This window comes from Cyprinus carpio, chromosome A7 (genome assembly GCF_018340385.1).
Source record: "Cyprinus carpio isolate SPL01 chromosome A7, ASM1834038v1, whole genome shotgun sequence".
Lineage (NCBI taxonomy): Eukaryota > Metazoa > Chordata > Actinopteri > Cypriniformes > Cyprinidae > Cyprinus > Cyprinus carpio.
The window spans coordinates 36,929,005-36,954,607 of NC_056578.1; the positions used below are offsets into that span (position 1 = coordinate 36,929,005).

At 35.4% G+C, this 25,603-nt stretch overlaps 1 protein-coding gene across 1 annotated transcript; it reads right to left on the reverse strand.

Annotated features, from left to right (window-relative positions):
* Positions 1–6,592: 6,592 nt before the first annotated feature.
* LOC109069066 (two pore calcium channel protein 2) lies at positions 6,593–24,779 on the reverse strand. Its single transcript, XM_042761030.1, has 25 exons — positions 24,357–24,779; positions 22,761–22,819; positions 22,601–22,678; positions 17,829–18,005; positions 17,440–17,556; positions 16,649–16,755; positions 16,404–16,476; positions 14,222–14,321; positions 13,841–13,906; positions 13,410–13,474; positions 12,839–12,948; positions 12,669–12,750; positions 12,499–12,585; positions 11,593–11,712; positions 10,920–10,979; positions 10,577–10,705; positions 10,438–10,487; positions 10,255–10,354; positions 10,044–10,115; positions 9,887–9,960; positions 9,497–9,605; positions 9,108–9,190; positions 8,873–8,954; positions 8,355–8,446; positions 6,593–7,431 (listed from the first exon to the last, which is right to left on the reverse strand). The coding sequence occupies exons 1-25, from the start codon at positions 24,508–24,510 to the stop codon at positions 7,353–7,355; spliced, it is 2,325 nt and encodes a 774-aa protein (XP_042616964.1). The 5' UTR covers positions 24,511–24,779; the 3' UTR covers positions 6,593–7,352.
* Between the last annotated feature and the right edge of the window lie 824 nt (positions 24,780–25,603).

Genomic DNA, 25,603 nt, shown 5'->3' on the forward strand with positions numbered 1-25,603 from the left:
TTTCTATGTCTTTTTTTATATGTATTTTTATATATTTTTACACACACACACATAAAAGAAAAATTGATGACCCTTCACTGTACTCAGAAGAAGGTGAGATATTCCTGCTGAAGGCCCAATATAGACGGTTTCATTGGGCCTGACCCTAAGTTAACTTCCGGTCTGTGTTAATTTATCAGTCTTGCTATGGCGCCGTCTACAAACTATAGTTGGGCTTAGGTGGTTGTGCTGTGGGATGTGTTTCCCATACATTTATTTATTTGTGACACTCACAATAAACTGACCGATTTTTCAAAAGGCTTCGTTGAATAAACATGAGCACGTAGGCCTACTGCACGTTTAAAAATCAAAAGTGTCATTTTCACTTATCCTTGCTTGTTATAAGCCTGATAAAGCAGCGTTTGTGAGCTCAGCGCTGCTTTGTGTAAGTTACAGCAAATACCTGGGAAACCTCTGTTTCTCCCGCTTTAAAGCACCTCCTGCTGGCAGAGAATGAATTTGCATTTTCAGAAAGTCTGATTTATGCAGCAAACATATTTTGCTTGTTATCAAAAATAATCTACTCTAGAGGGACTACTTAGCTGTTGTTATTGATTCTATTTGGAAGTCTACCGGGAAGTTAAGTTTGAGCCACAAAAGCACGCATGCGCAGTAACGTTTGTGTATGTTGTTGCTGTTGAAACCATCTATAGATCTGTTGACCTAGCTAACATCAGCAGCCACAGGGTAAAGTTAAGTTAACGGAATGCCAGCAAGGCTATCTGACAACTGAAAGTTTAAAGCATTCAACCTTATGAGATCAACACATGCCCAAGCCCCGCTTCAGTATCTTTCTGACAATGACACAGATTTATGGATAAACTGAGTGGTTTTGTGATCACTTCAGGCATGCCGTACCACTATCAGAGGAAGACGTGTTCGCTTCCTCTGAACACCAGTTCCAAACCGTGGTGAGAACTGTTTCTGACACTGACAGGACACTTGAAATACAGCGCTGCGTAATGATATCTCTGTGTGTGAGTAAGTAAAGAATGCAGTGGGAGGCAAGGCCTTACAAGCTGCAAATTCCACATGTAAAACCCTCAGAAGAAGTAGTAATGGGAAAAATCTCAATCATCAAACAAGCAGGTTGCAGAGACAAGATAAGCATGGGAGAACTAACAGACAGTGGCATTGCTCACATTCCAGTGTGCCTGACATCACTTTTTACAGCTGTCAACATTGTTCGGACCTGTATTCCAGCATTTGATGGAGAACCCAAACCTGTGGCTCTGTTTGAGAGATACACTGAATCGAACAAGTGAAAAATAAAGCACAAGACAACACTGCTACCTGAATAAAATACCACCCACCTGTTGCCTGGAACGAATGGTAGTCTATACTTATTTTATGTACGATGCTGATAGTACAGAATAGCTGGATTAAAAAAATCACACTGATCCTTAGCTAAAACCTGTTCTAAATGTTGCTAAGTCTGACAAGGCCTATTATGTTCAGAATGGACACACTCCATACTGTTTCCTAGATACTATGTAGTATATACTTTATACCACATACTGCCTACACGGAACAGTAAAACAGAATTCATTTCAAACAGTAGTACATTATGCTACATTGATTGCTATAATGTCATATTGCATGTGAGTGGGGTCAAATTACCATTTAGAAAACAAAACAGATTATATTAAATTTGTAATCAAATTTTATGTAAAAACTTATATTCTAGTTTATCCCTTCCAGAATAAAAATTTCCTGATAATTTACTCACCCCCATGTCATCCAAGATGTTCATGTCGTTTTTTCTTCAGTCGCAAAGAAATCAAGGTTTTTAAGGAAAACATTCCAGGATTTTTTTCCATATAATGGACTTCAATGGTGGCCAGCGGGCTGAAGCTCTAAATTGCTGATATCTTTTGACATCTTAAAAGAGAGCTCGCATAAATACCAGAAAACTGTTAGATCTGAAAAGTCTAAGTATCTCTCAGATATTATCTATAATAACTCCCATAAACCTTGTGTCCTGTTCAGTACCATTAATGCTGTTTTGCACACTCCTCAATCTACTTGCTTGGAGTTTTCAGCTGAGATGTGTGAAAACGTTTTACTTTTTATTTTTTTATAAGATCAAAGCTGTCAGAGCAAACATCTTTCTTCCTTCTGCTGCTCCATCTATCACCACTGTGTGCTCTGCTGTCTTTAACCAGTTTGATCCTGTGTCTTCTGCGTCTTTGAGAGAAATTATTAGTAAAATGAAATCATCCTCTTGTTGTATAGATGTTGTCCCTCCACATCTTTTAAAAAATGCTTTGAAATGCTTTTTGAGTTGTACCTTAGTCTTTTACATATGCAATAGTGGAACCAGTGATTAAGAAACTGAATTTGTATACATAGATACTGAAGAAAGTTGTATTCACACAATTGTATTCTTTTTTAGATTTACATGGTTATCAAAAACTGTTTAAATTTGGTTTTAAATACCGTCACAGTGCAGAAACAGCCCTGTTGAAAGTTTTTATTTATCTGTTACTTGCCACTGATTCAGGCAACTATGCTGCTCTCATGCTCTTAGACCTTACGGCTGCAATTGACACTGTAGACCGGGGGGTCAAACTCAATTCCTGGAGGGCTGAAGCCCTGCAGAGTTTTGTTCCAACCCTGCTTCAACACACATACCATGTAGCTTTCAAATAAGACTGAAGGACTTGATTAGTTGGATCAGGTGTGTTTAATTAGGGTTGAATCTAAACTATGCAGGGCTCCAGCCCTTCAGGAATTGAGTTTGACACCCCTGCTGTAGACCATAATATCTAGATTACACGTTTGGAGCAATGTGTTGGCATTAAGGGCACTGTGTTGCAATGGTTTGCATCCTTTTTGTCTGAAAGGAGCTTTTCCGTCAACCTTAGGGATTTTGTGTCCTCATCTGCTTCTCTCTCGTGGGGGGCTCCCCAGGGCTCCATTTTGGGGCCTATTTTCTTTTCTTTAAATACTTCCTTTAGGGTATTATACTTAGAAAGTATGACATTTTGTTTCACTGTTATGCAGATGATACCCAAATTTATCTGCCTTTAAAATGGAGAGATCCAAACTCCATAGTGCCACTGTTGCAGTGCCTCAGGAAATTAAGGCCTGGATGGCATTATTTAAAAAATATATATATATATATATTTTAATAAAGATAAAATGGAAGTCATTTTGTGAGTCCCCTGATTTGAATCTAGGTGCTTTGAAACCACTTGTGAAGCCCTTTGTAAAAAAAAACCTTGGGTGTTATTACAAGTAAACACTTCTTGTTTTAGGAAAGTGCTTTATAAATTAACTTTGACTTTCAGTGCAGATTCAAAGGGCTCTACACAATTCCAGCCGAGGAATAGAGGTTTTATCTAGCGAAACGATCTGTCATTTTCTTTAAAAAATAAAATAAAAATGTATATAATTGTTAACCAAAAATGCTCGTCCTGCACCAGCTCAACTTCACGCATTGCGTAGTCACGTTGGAAGGGTCGTGTGATGTAGGCGGAAATACAGACCCAGAGTTTACAAAGCGAACGTGGAAAGAAAGCCAAATGCTATTTCCAAAAGAAGATAAAACAACAATGATGGACGATTTTTGAAGTTGGAGGAGAAAATGAGATGGAGGTTTTTGCCCTACCCTACCTTTTGAGTACATAGAAAATGAGCTAACCACATGTGACCTATCCAACGGGATTAAGTAATGCGTGAATTTGCAGACGTGCATCGCTGACGTGCATTTGTGGTTAATTTTTATAAAACTTTTTTTTTTTTAGAAAATGACAGATCGTTTCACTAGATAAGACCCCTATTCCTCAGCTGGGAACATGTAAAGCCCTTTGAAACTGCATTGAAACTGCAGTGTGGACCTTCAACCCTTTGGCCACCCATGTATGTCCACTATATGGTGAAAAATCCTGTAATATTTTCTTCAAAAGCTCTCTAATGTCACGCATTCAGCGTGAGACAAACACATTTGTGTATGTATGTCAAAAGTTAGGGGTAATTCACAATATTTGTCACCTAAATGGAAAAATAGCTTAGACCACTTGTAAGTCTTTATCTTGCATAACAAATATATTTGACAGAAGTACTTTTCTTACTTTAGGGGTTCATTTAAAACTGAATTTAGTACTTAGGCAAAAAGTTCTGTCACACACACACACACACACACCATAAAAATAAATAAATAAAAATAAAAAGTTATTTGACAACTAAGTTTAAAATCTCTTTGGCAGCTCCACACATTCCAGAGCAATATGGATCTCCTCACAGCTGAAAAAGGCATTTCCCAAAAGAACAGCTTGTTTATTATTTAAAGCCTTCACAATCAGGCTGTGTAAACTACAATTTAAAAAGATCAATAATCTAGATTTGAATGTTTAAAGCTATTTATGAAAGCGCTGCTGAGCAATTCTGACCACGACAGTCCTGATTTAAGTTTGATATTGTAACTGAAATAGAAGATGGATGAATAATATTGAGTAAACATGTTAAATAATTTACAAACCATATACCTTAATGTTATACAGGGCAGAATGAGGTAAGCTGTGCCACTTTTCAAGTTGTCCTCTATAGGCAAAGAGAGTTTGGAAAACAAATACAACTGACCCTTAAAAGGAAGCGCCTATAACACAGGGCCTTAGAAATATGACTGATCCAGTGCAGTGACACAACTTGCCCTATGTTAGGGGTAAGTTGTGTCAAGTCATAAATGTTGTTAAAATGATGAATATGTGAAAAATATTTATTTTTAAATTAAAAATATGTTAATGTTGTAAAGTGATTTTCAACATTTTGTAACGGTAGTTTCTGAATTTGAATTTAGCTTACCACTACCCATTTAGCCACTGACACAGCTTACCCTGAAGCATCTGGCACACACAGATACACACAAAATAAAATCTAATAACTGATAAAAAAAATAAAATAATAATAATAATAATATAAATATATATTTTTCCCGAATGACCAACATGATACATACACTATGTGAAAAGTTTTGAATATATATATATATATATATATATATTACTATACAGTGGGGAAAATATTTATTTGATCCCCTGCTGATTTTGTAAGTTTGTCCACTTACAAAAAAAAAAAAAAAAAAAAAAAAAAAGTCTAATTTTTATGGTAGGTTTATTTTAATGTATAGAGACCGAATACCAACCAAAGGATCCAGAGAACAAAAAAAAAAAACTGAAGGAAAAAAACCTTATATAAAGGTTAGAAACTGATTTGCATTTCAGTGAGTAAAATAAGTATTTGATCCCTAGCAAAACATGACTTAGTACTTGTACAGAAACCCTTGATGGCAACCACAGAGGTACAGTAAGACGTTTTTTGTAGTTGGTCACCAGGTTTGCACACATCTCAGGAGGGATTTTGGTCCACTCCTCTTTACAGATTCTCTCTGAATACTTAAGGATTCTTTGCTGTCATTTTTTTAACTTGAAGTTTCAGCTCCCTCCACAGAATTTCTATAGGATTGAGGTCTGGAGAATGGCACTCCTTGCCTTGGCGGTATGTTTTGGGTCATTGTAATCCATGAAGACTTATCCATTATTCAGTTTTCAGGCTGAGGGAAGGAGGTTCTCATCCAAGATTTTACAGAACATGGCCCTGTTCACTTGCCCCTTGCTTGTCTGTAGGAATGGTGTTCTTGGGGTCAAAGTCAGCATTTCTCTCCCTCCAAACACGGCGAGTCGAGTTAATGGCAAAGAGCTCAATTTGTCTCATCTGACCACAGCACTTTCTCCCAAGCCTTCTCTGAATCATTTAGATGTCTATTGGCAAACTTTAAACGGGCCTGTACATGTGCCTTCTTGAGCAGGGGGACCTTGTGGACGCTGCAGGATTTCAGTCCATTGCCGCGTAGTGTGTTACCAATGCTTTGCTTGGTGACTGTGGTCCCAACTGCCTTAAGATCATTAACAAGCTCCTCCCGTGTAGTTCTGGGCTGATCCCTCACCTTTCTCATGATCATCCTTACCCCATGAGGCGAGATCTTGCACGGAGCTCCAGACCGAGGCAGATTTGTATTTCTTCCATTTCCAAATAATTCTTGTAGCCCATTCCAGTCTTGTGCAGATCTACAGTCTTGTCTCTGACATCCTTGGACAGCTCTTTGGTCTTTTGGCCCATGCTGGTGGGAGAGGTTGGAATGAAAGATAAAGATTGTGTGGACAGGTGTCTTTTATACGCCTAATGAGCTGACATTAGGAGTAACTTCTTAAAGTGGCAGGACTAATCTGTGTTCCACATGGGCTTCTGTCAGAGCCAGAATTCTTGCTGGTTGGTAGGGGATCAAATACTTATTTCAAATACTTATTGTACCATAAAAATTTCAGACCCTTCATTTCTGTGGGCAAAGTGGGCAAACTTACAAAATCAGCGGGGGATCAAATAAATATTTTCTCCATTGTATTTACTATAATATAAAACTCTTATCAATCCTGAGGCAATGACTGATTTAATTAAACTGTGTTGTATATTAATTGCATATATTTAACATTACAGTAACAGGAATCAATTTTCTTTCCTATTTTTTTTTTTTTTTTATCTTTTTTTTTGGGGGTGGGGGGGGGGCAGATACGATCTGAAAACATTTCTTGAGAGTTTCTGAGAGATTTACCCATAAAGACTTCTGTAAAATATACAGTAAAATCTAACATAAATAAAAGCACTGAGCAAACGTAATGGCACAGTCAAAAATACAGAATCTACAAATTAATAAAACACAAAATATTTAACACAGTAATGAGTTATGTCCCTTTGTTTCCATTATTTTTAAAACAATCTATAGATAGTTTTTTTTTTTTTTTTTTGGATTGTAACAGGCTTACAAAAATAAATACAAATATTGATATCATAAAATGCAGGACAAAAATGTGTTTGGTTTCTCAAAAAAAAAAAAAAAAAAAAAATCAAAGACTTTCAAACTCAAAGAATGAATTCCTTCCAGACATTAGGTTAAATCAAAAACTGTGGTACTGATACCACATCATGAACACTTCTGAAATTTACAGGTTTTCTTGAACATACAACAAAGACTCTGGGACTCCAGCAGCAGGAGTGACTTACAAAGCCTCTTTATAAACCAAAGTTCCTCCAAACATTAACTGTGTGACGCTCTGTTAAAACACATACATCCTTTCCCAGGCTGACCTGAAGCAACACAGATCCTATAATGGGAAACAGGCCCTCCAAAATGGATGGATATGTAAACATAAGGCCTACACAGACATGATGGAGTCCTGAAGGATTCTGGGTGTTTTGGTGTAATTATAGATTAAAGGCGTCCCGTGAGGTGGAGGTGAGGGGTGATGAGTTTAGGGTCACCAGGAGAGGTGCAGATGAGGATGTTGTTGTAGTTGAGCAAGTAACTCTTCTTCTGTCGGCTCTTGGATGTGCTCTCTGAAGATGCAGGATGGGCAAAAGAACAGAAAAAAAAAAAAAATCAGATATTTAAACAACCAAGCTATAATTTCTCTCTCATCATTTACTCACTTTCCACTTGTTCAATGTCTTTAAGGGAATGTGTGCTGCAACCTATTTAATTAAGTAAAATAATCTGAGATTTATTATTTATTTTGAGATAATATGTGTTTGTTCTGTATAGACATTATTATATTTTTTACTATTATTATGTGCAGGTCTTAAAAAGTCTTAAATTTGACTGATAGATAAATTCAGCAGATACCCTGGATATGATATTTTTGCCATATCGTTCACCCATAGTTTGGCACATGATTGTTGGATAGGAATGTTGTTCCAGGACCAACAAAGGATGTTGATCCAGGCAAATAAATCTATTGCAGAAATACTGTATATTAGGAAATGAAGATTTGTAGTCAATGGTTAGGAGTGATAAACAGCAGGATAAACCACACCACATTCCACTAAATTAAATCATTACTCTTTCATAATCAGAGAGGAATGTGAGGGAAAGCTGTGAGGAAAGAGCAGAACACAGCCTGAAATACTGAGCAGAGGAGCCTCAGGCAAATTCTGTCAAGTATTGGAGCTAAGGTATACTCACTTGTGCCCATAAAATCACATACAAGACATCACATTACATTGAAAATACAACTACAAATCACTGACAGGCTATAGGACTGCAAAGTGCAAAAAAAAAAAAAAAAAAAAAAAACTTGAACTTGATGGTGTTCACAAAATATTTAACAAATATTTAACAAAATATTTAACAATCAAATCTGAAACAGTTCTATTGATCCTATTCTATTGATTCGCACCGATTCATATTAAAGTGGAAATTTTTGCTATGTGTATTTTTAGAACTAATGGCCAGTAAAATCTAAAAATAGTTTTAATCATACCTGAAAATAAGCTGTACAGTGCTTTGATAGGCAATTCTCTCAACATCCTCCACAGAGAGAGCATTACTGCGGTCCCACTTATAGGTGAAGTTCTGAACAAAGGAGAGAAGAGAGAGAGAAAAAAAAACTAGCATGCTAAGAAACAAATTTACTGCTCTGTCAAGAAAAGGTCTTACAAACAGTAACAGTAAAACAAACAGCAGTGCTATCTAACAGGATGTGCTACTACTGTAATTAAGGTTAGGTTTAGGGGTTAGTATTGGTTTCAGTGTTGTATAGGCAATCAGCACTGTGACCAGCTGTGGGGCAGGGTGTGTGCTTTATTGGTTTGTGGAAAAAAAAAATTATGCTACTGATAATTTGTTCAGTAGTTCATCAGATTTCAGTCATAAAAACTAGTTTTTTTTCCTTTTGGAATAATGTGCGCTGTGTAATTCACATTAAGACTAGGATGTGAATTAAAAATTTAAATATGGTCAGTCTTGAATTATTTTCACCAAACCATATACAGTACATACCTCCAAAATGAGTGCCACAAATAGGTTGACCCACATGACTGAAGAGGTCAACCACCAGGCCACAAAGTACACCAAGGACCACCTGACATGGAAGAATTATGGGTACAAATTTACAAAACTCTGTTCAGTTAAAGCAAAAGTGTTAAAGACAGACACAGGGTGTGTGTGTGTGTGTGTGTGTGTGTGTGTGTGTGTGTGTGTGTGTGTGTGTGTGTGTGTGGGGTGTCTAGCTTACTCTGTAGTGTATCTGGTGTATGCGTCCGTGAAAACGTGCCAGTTATTCACTACCATGATGTTATAGAGCAGAACCAGAGAGGACTGGAAAAATATGACAGGAAGAATACATTTATTCCAATAAGCATTTTTCCTTAATTTCATGTACAGTAGGCTTAAACCTAAAATATATCAAACAAAACAGAAATATAGTCATTAATAAAATTTAAACTGCCACTTTCAAATGTGAAAATAGTATTGAAATAAAAACAAATCTGAAAACACAATTTAATACTATAAACCTAGCAAATTTGGTCAAATCCACTGACTACTTATTCCTCATACGTGCTTATTATAGTATTCTGGGAACTTGTTGAAAACCAAGCTCCCAGAGACTTCTGTGCAACTTACAGCAAAATCATCAAAGTTGTTTGGCCAGTACTCCAGCTGTTCAAAAGTGCCACAATCCATGCTGAAGGGACCATCCGTTTTGTTCTCTATGCTGGAGTTGGAGATTAGACTAAAAGGAGAGCATAGGGAAAGACGAGGCTCAGATGTAAAAACTATGAAAATAATAAGAAATGTTTCTTGAGCATAATCATCATATGATAATAATGATTTGATTTCTGAAGGATCATGTGAGACTGAAGACTGGAGTAATGGAATCACAGGAATAAATTACATTTTAAATGATATATAAAAAAAAAGAAAACAGTTCTTTTAAATTATAAGATTATCTCACAATACAGATTTTACTGCATTTTTATGTTTCATGTTAAATGTGCAGTTGATAAACAGTACCTCATGTTTGATGGAGGTGTTATAGCTCCCTGGAAAAGCCAGATACCAAGAACTGCAAACACATAGTACACCACCTGCATCAGAGAAATGTACAAGTGAAGAGACCAACCTCATCATCAATGACAAAACTGCTAGTTAAAGGAGTCTGTTCACTCACCAATAGAATGCCAGCAAATGCCCGTAAGTTTTTCACCAGGTCCACAAGAGTGCTAGCCACCACGGCCATCAACTAAAGCGTGCACAAAAAAATAAAAAAAATAAATCTATGTAAATGGTGCCAGTATGTTTATCACAGCTGTCGTATCGATGCACCTTGTGTGCATTTAGGAGATTAATGTAGTGATTAATGTTAGGAGCCCGTCACCAACCTTGATTTCTGGAATTATCCTGAGGAAACGGAAAACAATCAACATGTTGACCAGTCGCACCATCTCCCACAAAGGCATCACACGTCCTGGAACCGGATCCCTGTTAACAAAAGAGTAAAACTTCACATTAAAGCATTTGGAGAAGAGATCAGATGATTTGATCTTCAAATTGAGCACACTCACACATCCTTATTTGGAATACTGTACGTGATCAATATGGCGATCTGAATTGTCTGTTGAAAATAAAATAAAAACACATGTCTCCAATTATTGCCTTCAGCACCTTAAAAAAAAAAAAAAAAAAAAACCTAGCAAATGTTACCAGAAGAAGAACAGTGAAGAATCCATCAAAAATGTTATTCCTGTAAGACAGGTAACCTCTCCAACCAAAAGCCACTATTTTCAGCAGCATCTCTATTAAATAGTACAGGATGAAAATACAGTTGAGGATCTAAAAGACAGAAAATATATTTACATTAATGTTTATAGGACCACACTTAAAATTCAGAAAACATATATCTTAGCTTTTGCTGGAAAAAACACAAGGGCATTTTTTTTTTAAATCTAGCCAAAGGACTTTGACAAACAACCCAACCACTAATATTTCTATATGAAATTATATTATTACAGCAACATAAATTGTTTTTGATGCATGAAACAGTCACCTCCATATAGAAGTTATTTTTCTCTGAGGCAGATTTCTCTGAATTCAGAACCAAGACAGTCTGCAGAAAAACAGTAACAGATATCAAGATGAACTTCCAAGAGTCAAAGATTCAAAATAATGTGTTTTTTTTTGTTGTTGTTGTTTTTTTTTGCATATGCTTTCCACAAGATGGCACCATTTGGCAATAAAACTAGAAAAATGCTCTCTATGACTTTGCAATCTATTTTTGTTAACAAAATTATTCAAATAATTTTCTGATTTGATTTCAAATAATGCTCTGCTTTTTATATATATAAAAAATAATAGTACAATTATTAAACTTGTAAAAATTGTAAGTTTTTATGGTATGAGCTCTTTTACATTTGTAGATTTCACTGTTTTGTATAAAGTAATCTGTGGTCAGTGTTTAAATTTAAATTTACATTTAATGACTTGTTTGTATTACACTTGATTATATAATAATTAAACATATATTTCAACTGAATTCTATTTAATTTGGTATTTCTCTCTCAAGAGCCCCTTGCAGCTCCATCATGAACCACTAGGTGGTGAACAACCAATTTGGAAAACCCTGTTTTAATCTACTGAATTCTGGAAATGTATGTAATGTTCTTCATGTAGGGTGATGTATGTGATAATCAAAGCAAGTCAAAGGAAAAGCTGTTTCTTACACAAATACAGATGACATTTGCAAGAGCGACAACGTTCCCCAGTACAACAATATAAAAGTGACTGTACATATACTGGATGTGCTGTAGGACAGGAGAACTGTACTCTGGTTTTGGTGGATGCTGCAGGGAAAGGACAAAAACAGAACAGTCAATGTGTCTGTTTAAAATTCCAGTTCAACTCCTTCAATTTGAATCAAAAAATGTAAATGAAATTCAAAGAAAGTCTGCTGTAAGTCTGGTTTAATATTAAACTCCATTTTCAAGATGAACTACCCATTAACATGATGACACACAAAACATGGGTCATTTCCTAAAAAATAATAGAGTATAAATATTCAATGTTTATACAAGAATTTTCTACACAATTTATATTAATTTAATTATACGTATTATATTCAATAATAAATAAATGTAACAATAATTTATCAATTTATGATATTACGTATTATTATACATTACTTTTATTTAGTTAAATAATTTAACTAATTTGTTTGGACCATGGTTGAAGAACACATTATTTTCAAGTTTTATTTTCAACAAAATTTTCAATGCTCTATTAATTGTATTGATTTAAAAGGAGCTAAACAAAATGCAGCAAACTTCCAAGATGCAAACTTTAAACAGTTACCTATTCTTGCCTGTTTTGTTGTTGTATCAAGTTCCTTATTTTGTGACTGTGTTGAGTTTCTGTGAACTGCCATACAGCTAATTCTCTGTGTCATTCTGATTCAAATTCTTACTCATAAAATGAAATGGAACCAAATCTCAACTTGCCCAACCCAACTATGCACCATATTCTAATAATTCTAATACTATTTTATCCGACTTCTACAAAATGTTCAAAAAGAGTGACTTCCTGAATTGAGACTGTAATATAAACTGATCCACAAATGTAGATGATCAAACCTCTTTCATAAAATCCTTATCCAGCTCAATAAAAAGCCTCTGGAAGGCCTCACCATTAATGAAGCCATCTGGGAACTGCTGAGCAGCCTGGAGAAAACAAAAGACAGGTAAACAATCAACCATGGCACACACTATTTACTTTAAGAAACTATTCTGCAATCTGTATTGACCTTAATGATAGCCTGTCTGCAGTGAGACTTCATGTGGACTCTACCCAAGACCTGAAGAAACATGTTCACCGCCACTCGCTCCCTGAGCAGCAACAGGAAAAGTCATGAATAAGAGTGAATGCTTGCTATAAGGAAGAAAGACTTCAATGTTGGAGAGGACTGGATCTTACACATGGCCTTCAGACTGGGTGCTAGTGTGCCCTCGGCCTGGACAGCACAGTACCTCGAATGCAGCCCGAATACCCAGACGCCTCCTGATTATAGACGTCTGAACCGACATCTAAACACACACATGATAACATCCATAATTAAAGGAACAGTTTACCTAAAAATCACAATTTAGTGACCCTTGTTTGGTCACAGACATGTATGACTTCACAAAACACAAGAGGAATTTTTAAATAATGTTCATGTGACTCTTTTCCATACAATAAAAAAAATGGTATGTCTTAAGAAGACTTGAAAAACAGTGCATCATATGGAGTCATACAAAACATTAATTGTGATTTTTTTTTTTTTTTTTGTTCTTTTTGGAGCTTGATGGCCCCTGGTCAGTTTTGTTGTATGGAAAAGAGAAGCTTGGAAATTATAAAAGGCATTCTCTGCTCCATGGAGGGAAAAAAAAACAGTCATATGATTTGGAAATAATAACAGAATATAGACTACTAAATTATTCCTTTAGCAAACAAGCACCAAATTCCTAAAACAATGTCTAATGTAAGTCACGTAACTGTCACTCACCAGTAAATATCCCCTGAACTGGTTATAAATAATAGCTGTCATTAGATTCATTAACAAATACGTTCCTGACAGAAAAAAAATAAAAACAAACATGTCAGTGCATGTCAATGCAGGTGGAAAGTTTTGACTGCAAATAATATTAACTGCAATGTGTGTAAATATACACTACGAGTCAAACATTTTTGAAAAGAAGGCTCTTATGCTCACCAAAGCTGATAAAAAATTCAGTAAATATTTTAAATGGATTTAAATTTAATGCAAATTTGATGCAATTTATTCCTGTAATAGAAAAGTTGAGTTTTCAGTTTTCAGAGACTTCCTTCTGAAATATTAACAAATCTTATATTATTTCAAAGTTTTGACCAGTAGTGTATGTATGCATGCATGTTTATGTGTGTGTGCGACTGATGTGATCTGCCATCAAAACTTACCAAACACACTAAAGAGTATAAAGAATATAGAATAGCCACGGTTCAGAGAGTATGCTGGAATCATGACTGTTGAGAGAGCAAGACATGTTGTAATGAACACAGACTACAAGAGACGGTGTAGGCCATTGTAGGCAGTTGTACATTTGAAACAATTACAGATACCTTTGAAAGTTTAACAGAACGTTGTGACAAGTCACAAGACAACATGTCATGTGGTTAATACCAATGACTCATACCCTCTACTACAATTAGCCAGAGATGACTGAGAATTGGACACAGCAGAGCCAAAATGTGATTTGTGTCATTGACTTTACTGAGTCATTCAGAGATTTGCACCTCATGAGAGACTTTAACAAAATTTACAGTCAAATGAAGACGTACCGTCAGGGTTATTGGCAGTTGTTAGCAGCACTAGCAGAGAAGACAGGGACTTTGGCAGGTTTTTGAAGTAGGTTTCCCATTCTCCATTCTTCTTAGGGTCCTACAGAAACACATCTATTCAGTCAACTGTAGCAATTCACTTTGGATAAAAGTGCCCGCTAAATGATTCAGTGTAAATGTAAAGGTTGGATTATATTTGTTCCTTCATCAGCCAGATGACAGATTGTACATTAAGGGAGTGTTTTACTAGCTGATTAAAATATGTTTTGCTAACGTTGTCTTTAAGTTAAAGTGTTTTAGGGATTTACTAATGGTGCGCAGTGAAAATTTAGAAAAAAAATTATGGGAGAAGAATATTTAAATGAATGACTCAAGATGATTTACTAAGGTTTGCAGTAGTCAATTTACTGGTATTTGTGTCATTATTTACCACCCAAAAAAGCATGTTTTAACCTGTTTTGCACTGTGATTGCTGCTGGCAGGAGAAAGCATAGCAGAAAACAGAGAGCACATGGTAGAAAGTAGATAATTTTTTCCACTCATATTAATTAATTTGGAATGCCAGAGGAAGACAATATCAGAACATATTGCATGCCAAGCCACATTATTTTTAATTTGCTCTGCTTGTTTGCAACCTTACGCTAATATGTGCTGACCTTAGTAGATTGCATTGGTCATTATATAAAAGAGATGTTGCATCTGTGTTCTTTAAATTACACATTGTCAGTAAATCACCCGCGGAACTTTCCACTCCCATCTTTAGTGAAATTTTTTGGAACTGCGCTCTCGCACTAATTTGACTTGTTTAGTAAATCTGGCCTTTACATTACTAAGGGTTTCTGCAGGTTTTATGATGGTACATTTAAGACCGTTTTAAGAACAAGTAAAGAAAATTTAAGGAACAAACTAAAGAGAAGACAATAAGTCAATATGCTCTCTTAATGTAAATGTCTAGAGAGCACACAATGAGTTGTATTAGTAAATGTTTGTTTCAGTATGGTTGTGAATTTTAATGTCAAATGTACACACACACACACACACACACACACACTTATGGCTTGAATAGCTCTCCTTCCAACCACTAGTATATGGAGGAAAAAAAACGTTTACTTTACCTTCTGATCACACTTCAAAAAAAGTGATTTTCTTCAACAGTAATTTTGTGTAAAAAGTCAAAAGACTCTTAAGTCAAGATACATTTACTAGAGGAGCAAAACGACATAAGAAACCCAAAATTGATCAAAATTAAGTGAGTTTGATTAAAACATGAACAATATCTGCCCAAGGGCTCAGAAAAAAACTCTACTTAATTCAAAGGGAAACAAGTTTTCGTACCCCACTGACAGATATTTGTTCTTGTTTTAAGTATAAACTCACTCAATTTTGTTACATATTTCAATCTTGATTTTGAGGATGTTTAGATATTTGTATTGGAAAACAAATATACTGAGGAAGATATTCACTTTTGCAATGCATGTAACATTTAATGCCATGACTTTATCGATTTTAGACTTTCAGCTCTTCTTTAAGAATTCAATTGTGGCAAATTAAGACTTTTAAATACCCATACAAACCCTGATTACTATAATATATTATATATATATATATATATATATATATATATATATATATATATATATATATTATATATATATATATATATATATATATATATATATATATATATATATATATATATATATTTAAATGTAAGTTTTGCTTGCCCATGCAAAAATCATTGCCAGCATGCTAGAGAGCTGTGGATGGATGCTGTGTGGCTGCTGAGGTATTCAGCATGTAACTCTGTGGTTGCAACTGTGTTCTACTAGGGTGATTTGCATGGTTGCTATGTGTCCTCTAAACTGGCCCATGTCACAAGATCCCACACCCAAGACTCTATATTGTGGTCTGTAGATATGACTCAGGTTCCTCCTTTAACACAAGTCTTTAGGAGTTATACCCCATTTCCCCATTGTCTGTCCAGTGAATATCTAAGTCTAATTGCTTAGAAAATTAACAGCAAACTGTACTGAGGTATTATTCATGTCCAAAGCCCAAATTCTAGGGATGAGTTATGTGACAAAATGTAGTACTTGGGGATAAGGTTTTTTTTTTTAAATCAAAAGTGGGCCCATATAAGCACTGATAGAAATTATATAATAGAGATGTGATCACTTCTTACATCTGATTTGGAAAAGATCAGCATTCCAATCATGGTGAATAAGCAGAGGTGTAACGCCAAAAGCAGGATAACACTGAAACAGAAAGAGAGAGAAACAGAGAGAACACTTCTGGTCAATGTTTATTGTCATCATATTTAAATTATAATATTAGAATGGAACTGCACACAAATTGTGAAGTGAAAATAAGGAATTCAATGCAGACTGTTACGGGAAACCCCCTTTTCTACAGAGATTATGTTATTACCTTGCTATTTCTGGAAGAGTCCTTTTGATACATTTTAGAGTTTTCTTCATAAGGGAGGAGTTTTGCAAGAGGAAAAATGGTCGAATTAGTCTCCTGACTCTTAAATTCTGTGGGACAGAATGACAGGGCAACATTACAGTCAACGGACCTGAAGGTTATATTTGATGTGCCTATGCAAAAGAGATTTGAGTGACAATGGAGGCCAAGATTTAAAATACAACTTAAATTTTGGTCTTTTCTTCAAATGAGGGAAGGTAAATTATGAGTTTTCATACATGGGTTAACTATGCCTTTTAAGTGTATGGAAGACTGTAAGAGCTAATTAAAAATAAAATAAAGAAATCAATTATCAATGTATCGATTCAAATATAAAAATGTAATAAATCACACAACAGGCTGATATATATATATGTGTGTGTGTGTGTGTGTATTAATCATGTTTAAAATGTAGTTAAACAAAAAAAAATTACAAATTTTAACTGCACTTTAATAAAGTTTATTCTACAGTTTATGTTGGGCAGATCACATGTGGGGACGATTTTTAATTTCAAGAAACTACATAAAGAGGTATATTCATTGAAGAATGGTTTGCTTATTTATTACTTTAATTGTCACTATTTCAATCTTCAGTTTAATTTAATGCATTACTTGCCATTTCTTTGTAATTGTGAAATTTACTAGCAATTTCTCAGTGAAAACGTTATACACCATTTTGTATAGTGTACATATTGTTATAGTGTAAAGTGGCACAATAAATAAGCAGATCTGTAATACAGTTTTCATGAACTCACCTCATTGCACACCATGCTAACACTCAACATCCAATCAATAACTGATGCTGCAATCACTACTATATAACCAATCAGCCATTTGTTCATACGAAACTCCTCCCATCCTATCAGATAACTCTGCAAAACAAACAATATATCCAATATATTTCTTAATATAATATTAAGCAACTTAAACATTACAAAACAAACGGTAACTGTTAAGGTAAGAGGTCAGTTTAACTGTTAAAGGGATAGTTCACCAAAAATGGAAAAGAACAGCTTGGACATTGTATTCCACACAAGAAAGAAAGTCATACAGGTCTGAATGACAAATAATGACAGAAGTCTTGGGCGAAGATTATGGTTAATGCCATCCAAACAGTCAACTGTACATATTTTTATATTCATACCTTCACAGTGAAATCTAGGATGAAGATACAAAGGCAGACCATCTCAATCCCCTCCGTCAAGCCACAGGGTGGCTCCCAGGGTTTGGGTTTGAAACGAATGTCCGAGGTGTAGGTCAGAGAGGAGGGTGTCTCAATGAAAGCCAGTGCCAGTACAACAGCAATAGTGAACCCCAGACCTCAAGAAAGAGAGTGTGGGAAAGCAGATCAAATAACAAATCTGTGTGTAACTGATATTGACAGAGAGAAACATACCACATAAGCAGCTAGAGGCTATACGCAGGTCAATATAATTACAGGAATGTTGTCTGTCCAGTCAGTGTAATACAATATGTATCATGCTGTCAAGAAAATAACTGTCACAATACATGTGACGTGTGTCTTGTCATGAACACATAAAGTCAGTAAACACAGTACTTCTGCATGATACATACAAACACACAGGGTTTTAAATGAACTTTTTCACTCACTATGTTATTGGCCATTTAGAACATATATTGCACATAAACTGGATTATCAAAATCTGTGACAGCATTTAATTTCCAAATACAGCTTACTCCAAAATCAATGTTAAATGTTAACCACACTGAAGATTAGCGGACAGGATGTCATTTCAGAAACTGATCAAATGTTTTCTCACAAAAGTATCAAAGCCTTTCTTCCATTGATCTCCATAAAAAAAAATGGCAACCTGTTTTCACTCCCAAGGCATCTGAAAATTATTTAACAAATGTCAAATTCGTATCAGTATATTGATGACAAATGTTTTTAAATTAAACCATTATGGCGCATTGAAAAAAACACGCTTTGGTATTTATATAATGACACACAAAATCTTGGACATGTGGCCTTTATCGGACCCCTAGGAAGTGAGAACGGGTTGAAAAAGTGGCCTCATGTCTCCAAGTGCTCCGTAAGACAGTAAACTGCTCACACAAATGGCTACTGGAAAGAAACAGGTTTCTCTGATATAATTATCTATATGAAGACATTATTCAAGACAAAAAAAAATGTAATGTAATTCAATGGGAATCTACAGTATGTGAGTGGCTCACTGTCACTGCAGGATGCTGGTCTCATTCAGTGTGCAACCCTCTTTCACTTTGTTTTGATAGTATTGGAGGCTGCTTTTATGGGAAGGGTTCTGATAATGATAGCATGTAAAATGATAAATAGAAAGTTGATATGCGTTATACCCAGCATGAGTGATTTTCACCCACATTTGGCAGGTTTTTTTTAACCCTGCAAGGATACCAGAAAGGGACATGATGTAACTGTAAGTACTGTTTACATTTCAACAACAGGAACTATTCTGGTAATGCATAATTACTGTAGCAGTTCTTCTGCCTAGAACAGTAATCACACCACACAAGGATGACATGGACAACTTAACAGCTCCAAAAACAAACCTTTTTTTAAGAAAAATGAATACAAACACAAGGAATACTTCTGCGTTTAAACCCTCTAGAATGTAAATTTTTTTAGATTTGACAAATTAAGAGACAAGTCTAACCTTTCTGTATATATATAGATATATATGGTTGTCAGACCATCTGTCCACAACCTAACAGATATAGTTTTCACCAGTTAAAAAACAATGAAACTACAGTATATTGTAGTACAGTATACACCCAGCAGTAACAGGACAGATCATAATTTAAGGGCCTTGATTTTCAGTCATTACTCAATTACGCAATAAAAAGGAAAAACAAAGTAACTACCTGTACACATTTTGTCAAAATTGCGTAATGACTGAAATCAAGGCTCTTAAACTATGATTTGTCCTGCTACTGTTGGGTTTGATCAACAATACTAAGATTTAGAAAAAAAAATATTGATATCAAACCAACTGAAATTCAATTACAAATATCTACACAAATCTATGAAGCATTTTTTCATAATTCCAGTGTTGCCGTAGTTACTGTGTTTTGCTTTTGTCAGAGCCGTTGAGAAACAGAGTTGCGACACAATTTGGCACGTGATTCATGGAGCTCTCAATAGTTCCAAACAACTCTGCGCTGTCAATATGTTTGAATGGGTTTAAGTATGATGGACAGCAGTTTCACTATATTTGCAGCAATTTTTAGCGATTATTAACACATCAATTGAATTGTTATGTGCATTGATTCTACGATGACTACGTTTTACAATAGCATTTTATTCTGGGGAGTGATGAAGAGACAGCATTAATATTTATTTCTAATATGCTTATTATTTATATTACAATTAGCGTAGTATTTAGGGTTAAAATAGAGAAAATGTTTTTAAATTCCAGTGCAAAGACACAAATTAGCAAGGTGGCCAGAAAAATAATATTCCTATACAATGCCATGGTTTAACCACTAGATGCCCGTATGGCTGTTTAATAAATATAGCCTACATATATTTAGCTCTACTCTAGTTGCTGTAAAGAGTTTTACCAGTCATAATAGCTTATTTATTTATTTTATGTTTTGCATTGTATATTTAGACATTATCAATCACTCAATGTTTATTAGTTTTGCTCTTTTTTTTTAATGTTGAATTTAAAAAGTTTAATTACTCACATCCAAGTATTATTTTATGACAATAAGACAATATAAGTGAATGTTAAAAAAGACCAGCAAATACAGAGTTTAACCCAATAAAAAAAAAAATTAAATAATGTATAAAATAAAAAACACAAGGCAACCAACTGCATTCAGGGAAACTCTTTCTTGCATTCCTTTAATGGGCAGTCTTCACTGAAACTCATTCAACTTCCTACAGAGAGAGAAAGATTGCAGGGAGACTAAAAACTCTATTAAGGTGTTTCTCATGTTATCCAACTGCAAATATAGCATAACTCCCTATTATCTAAAACTAAACATTAACTATAATGCGTTTCATAAAATACTGTACAACCACTGGCCAGATTTCCGAGAGGTAAACTAATGTGTTAAAATGCCAAAACTGCTGTAATTTCCTTAACTTTCAAGGCGAGTGTGCTTGAGAAGCACTGAAATGAATGGGCTTCAATACTTAAACTATTGGTTATTTGGAACTATTGGTTGCTCCATGACATGCTTTACTTCAGCACTGATATCAAACCAACTGAAATTCAATTACAAGTATCTATACAAATCTATGAAGCAATTGTTCACAATTCCAGTATTGCCGTAGTTACTGTGTATTGCTTTTGTCAGAGCCATTGAGAAACAGAGTTGCGACCACTGATCAGTGGTTGTGACACACTTTGGTCTTGCCGCCACGCGGTCACGTGATTCACTCAATAGTTCCAAACAACTCTGTGCTGTCAATATATTTGAATGGATTTAAGTAGGATAAACAGCAGTTTCACTATATTTGCAGTAGGCATGGGCCGGTATGAGATTGTGACGGTATGATAATCTTAAGCAAAAATATTACAGTTTCGCGGTATCACGGTATTGTTGTTACAGCTCTGAAATGTGTTATTTTTAAATGACTGGGTTAAAAAATATATAAAAATTCCAGCTGGACACAATATATTTTGTTTTTGAGCAACATACAGAATATAAGAAACAGTAGAATGTTTTTTTTTCTTTGATTTGTTTCCTAAAAATAAAAAAATAAAAACTGGCATCTTTATTTAACCTAAATATGTAATTACAGTTATTAAATTTTAGTTATATGATTCATATACATATTATTAATAACATTTCATATCATTTAGTTATATAATAATAATCCTACACATAATTTGATTTAATAATAACCCAATTTGAAGCAAAAACAGAATGTTCTGACAAGCTTTGTGAAATTATACCACGTAAACTTTTCAGAAGACAGTCACCTCCCCTCAGAAACACATTCATATAAACCCCCAAATCAATATTGAGGATTTTCTTCCAATAGTTCGTGCATCATGAACAGTGAGTGATCTGCCTGTTACAGTATTTTTCTCTGTGTGTCCATCTTCAGCGTCTCTGGCCTGTGTTAACGGCCGTTAACAGACTTCATATTTTCACATAAATTACATTTTGGATAATGATTGCATTGCAGCGCAGTTTGTGCAAGGCCAGAATAGAGAGTTGCAATATGGCAAAAAATGGCCGGTTGCCGATCGCGTAAAGGCCAGAGTATATTTCGTCCGTCCGCGCACCGTCTGCATTACGTTATTTTCATCATCAAGAGGGCTCACAGACAGCCACGCACCCTGTGGTACTGCACATGTGTCAAGCTCATCCGTCCGCACTCATCTGCAGAGTATACTTTTGAAAGCTGTGCGGACGTGGCTGTGCGCGAGACGGAAAGGAACGCTGAATGTGAAGTGTACCCAGACCTTAAGTTTGGCCGTCCTACACACACGTGACTGACCGCTCGCTTGCACCAACAGGAGGAGGAGGGGTCAGTGTTACTCTCTACACTGCACTCAGCCTGAGGGATTCCTACTCTTTCAGTCATTGAGGAGACATGGAGAAAAGCGCATACCGCAGGAACGGTATAATGAAAAATATTAGTGGTTTTGAAACTGTGACATTTTAAAACCGCGGTATACCTTAAAACCGGTAATCGGCCCATGCCTAATTTGCAGCAATTTCTAGCGACTATTAACACATCATGTGCATTGATTGTGTATTGATAACTACGCTGACTACATTTTACAATTATGTAAAACACGATTTACATGACACGCTTTACTTCAGCACTCCTCAGTTCCGTATGGAAGCCTATGTGAGTATCGTAACTCTGTTTCTCAATGGCTCTGGCTTTTGTATGGCACATGGCTAAAAAAAAAAGTCCTTAAATAAAAAGCATAAATTTCTGCTTACTTACCACTGACATATTTTGGAATAATACCATCTATATAGCCGTAAGGACCCAGAATCAACCCTGTGATTGATGGATCGATACTGTGGGAAAGGGCACAAACAGGGAAATTAGATATTCATTGAATCAATATAAAAATACAGAAATGTTGAAAAAAAAAATAACCTGAATTGCATCTTCAATAAATACAACTGCCTGCTGGATATAGAGGTCTGCGTCTGCATCTGTGTCAAATGAAACAAAAAGATAAACAATACTTTTTTTTGTTGTGAATTTTGTTCATGAGTTTTACTTCCAAATGTTTTAATTTTATTTTGCAAAAAGGTCCCTAAAAGATTTTGCATGGGAGATCCCATAATATTAAACAAAGTTAAACTATTACATTCTCTGTAATCTAAACAAAAATATAGTGAAGGTATTTTTTTTTTTTTGTGCCACAAAAACCATACTCATATTGCACTTAATTTAATCACTCGCAGAGCAAAATCTGGTGCAAAATTTACTGGATCATTCTATGACCTGTACCTCTACTGGGATTGTAAAACTGTGTGCAGGCATATGTTTCAGGCTCCAACAGCAGCAAATTTTAAGTGTTACAGGATATTCAGGAGATGCCAAACCTAAACTTCTCAACAGGATATGAGCCAGCAAATCCAAACCATTCTTGAGTGATAAGTAGAAGAACAAAGAGCCACTGAAACTTTCATTTGACCTCGTACTGGAGATATAAAATAACATGAATATATTTTACCATATTACTTTATATAATAACTAACAGCAACATACCTTCACAGCATTTATTACCCTTTATTGATGTTAATTTAAAAAAAATGATTTTCATGTAAGTTCACAGTGAATCTGTTTTCATAAATGTTTAGATTATAATGAACTAAGATTAATAAATGTGGTAGAAGTACTGTTAATTGTTAGTTAATGATAACTAATTTAGCTAACTAATGGTACCATTTTTTTTTCTTTCTAGATATGCCAAAGTCACAGACTAAAACAAACTTATCCACTTAACATTCACATTACCTTGACATAATGTTCAAACTGTATTTTGTATTTTTATAACAAGTATGGACAAGATTTTCCTGGTGAGCATGATTTCACCAAGTACAACATGTTCCTGGAACAACATTCCTATCATCCAATCAGAATTGAGGGATAACTTTTCAGGAAATATCTGTTTTAGTTTTACAATCAGGGTTAGGTGATTCCACACCCTTATTAATCAGCTATCATTTCACTCTGGTTTTAGGAATAAATTATGGGTAGGGTTAGGTTTAGGGGCAGGGACTGGGTTAAGTCTATATTTTTGGGCAGTTATGTTGATCCAGGGACATGTCTTACTTGGCAAAATCACGTTGACCAAACACATTTAGCTGCACCAAATTTCTGCTAAAAATGTGAAAAATATTATTTGACAAGTATTAAATTAACATTAAACAATAAAAATTAATTTTCGGTATGTCTAAATATCTCCACTTGTAATTTGATACATAATGCAAGAAAGCAGTAACAACAACATAGCCTATGAAGTTAAGTAGATGACCTGCAGAGCCAATAAGAAGACAATGTGTTTGTCTGACAGCAAAGACAGAAACCAAACAGAGGTGAATATGATACCAGAAAGACCTTTAACACTTTTATTAAATAAAAGTGAGGAAAAAGAAACAGCATAAACTACAAGAGAGCAGAACAAGTTTATGGAAAAGTGAGTCAGGAGGACACTTGTCTCAGGACAGTCTGATTACGTACCCTCGTGCACACGGAACGAATCGTCAGTCGCTGAATAGGACAGTCGTCTTGATTCTTCTTCTTCGGGTTGATCATGTTGACCATTATCTTGAGATCCATAATCACCTGAGCCCCGTTTAATGCTGCTAGTCAGTAGCGGCTCCTCTTCTTCCATCTAGACAATGGCTTCAAGTCTGAAAATATTCCAAATAAATCCCAAACAGGGCGTTAAAGATATCGGCAGTGAGGAAGGACAAACCTAAACTAGTCTTCTGCCCATGTTTGTAAATAAAGTGACAGTCTCGCTAATAAACATTCCCACCGCACTCAGTCGGTGTTACAGTAAGTAACATTTCAGAGAGAGCAACAGTGCTCGAAGTGTTTTCAGGAGCCGTCAACTCCTCCCATATCCTCCACTCACTCAAATGATGAAACTTTCCGCTCACTCCTGTACTAGGTAAGTTTCGTTTTGGCGAATCGGTTCGAATGATTCTTTACAATGAACCAGTTCGCTCTCCAAAAATTCACTCGTTCAGTCATCATCAAGAGTCAGCCAAAATACGTTTTAGTTAAATTCTGATGTTTACCATTTTAAAGACTATACAGATTTCGTCACAGGCCGAAGATTATGGTTTTTGAGGCAAGTGGTTAAAACACTATGCGAATCGGTTCAAAAGAATCACTCAAAAGTAACTCATTCGAAAGAAGTGCAATATCCAATGCTCAGGTGTCATCTAGCAGTCGTTCAAAAATAGACCCGTCTTGTTTTTAACGTAAGGTCATTTTAATCTAGGTGAATGGTGGAGAATTATGAGCCTAGTGTTCAGTTTGCTCTAAAATTTCCTTCGAGTTCATTTGCGTCAAGAGCTGCAAACGGATTGAGGAAGCGTGGGAATTTACTGGCGACACTCTTAATACGGGTTATATTAACAGTTAAATAATAGATTAATGAATCGCCCTGAAAAAAGCTATTTTCTTTTCATTAATATGTATATAAAACTTATGTGCGCGCGCGCGCGCGTGTATGATAGTGTAGGCTACCAACGTGTGTGTGTGTGTGTGTGTGTGTGTGTGTGTGTGTGTGTGTGTGTGTGTGTGTGTTCAGACCGTTTCACACATAGAATGAGGAAGTCCGTTCTCTAACACCCAACTCGTCCACATTCGCCCTCGTGCTTTCTGCCTTAAGAATCTCTTTCAAAGAATTGTTTGCCATAGGCTATATTGAATAAAATATGAAAATCGCACTTAATTTTTTTTATTTGTACTCT

Coding starts and splice junctions, on each gene's coding strand:
- LOC109069066 (XM_042761030.1), bottom strand. CDS start 24,510: ATGGAAGAAGAGGAGCCGCTACTGACTAGCAGCATTAAACGGGGCTCA. Junction 10,488..10,576: donor TCTTCACTGTTCTTCTTCTG/GTAACATTTGCT, acceptor TATTTTCAACAG/ACAATTCAGATCGCCATATT. Junction 8,955..9,107: donor TACACCAGATACACTACAGA/GTAAGCTAGACA, acceptor CTTCCATGTCAG/GTGGTCCTTGGTGTACTTTG.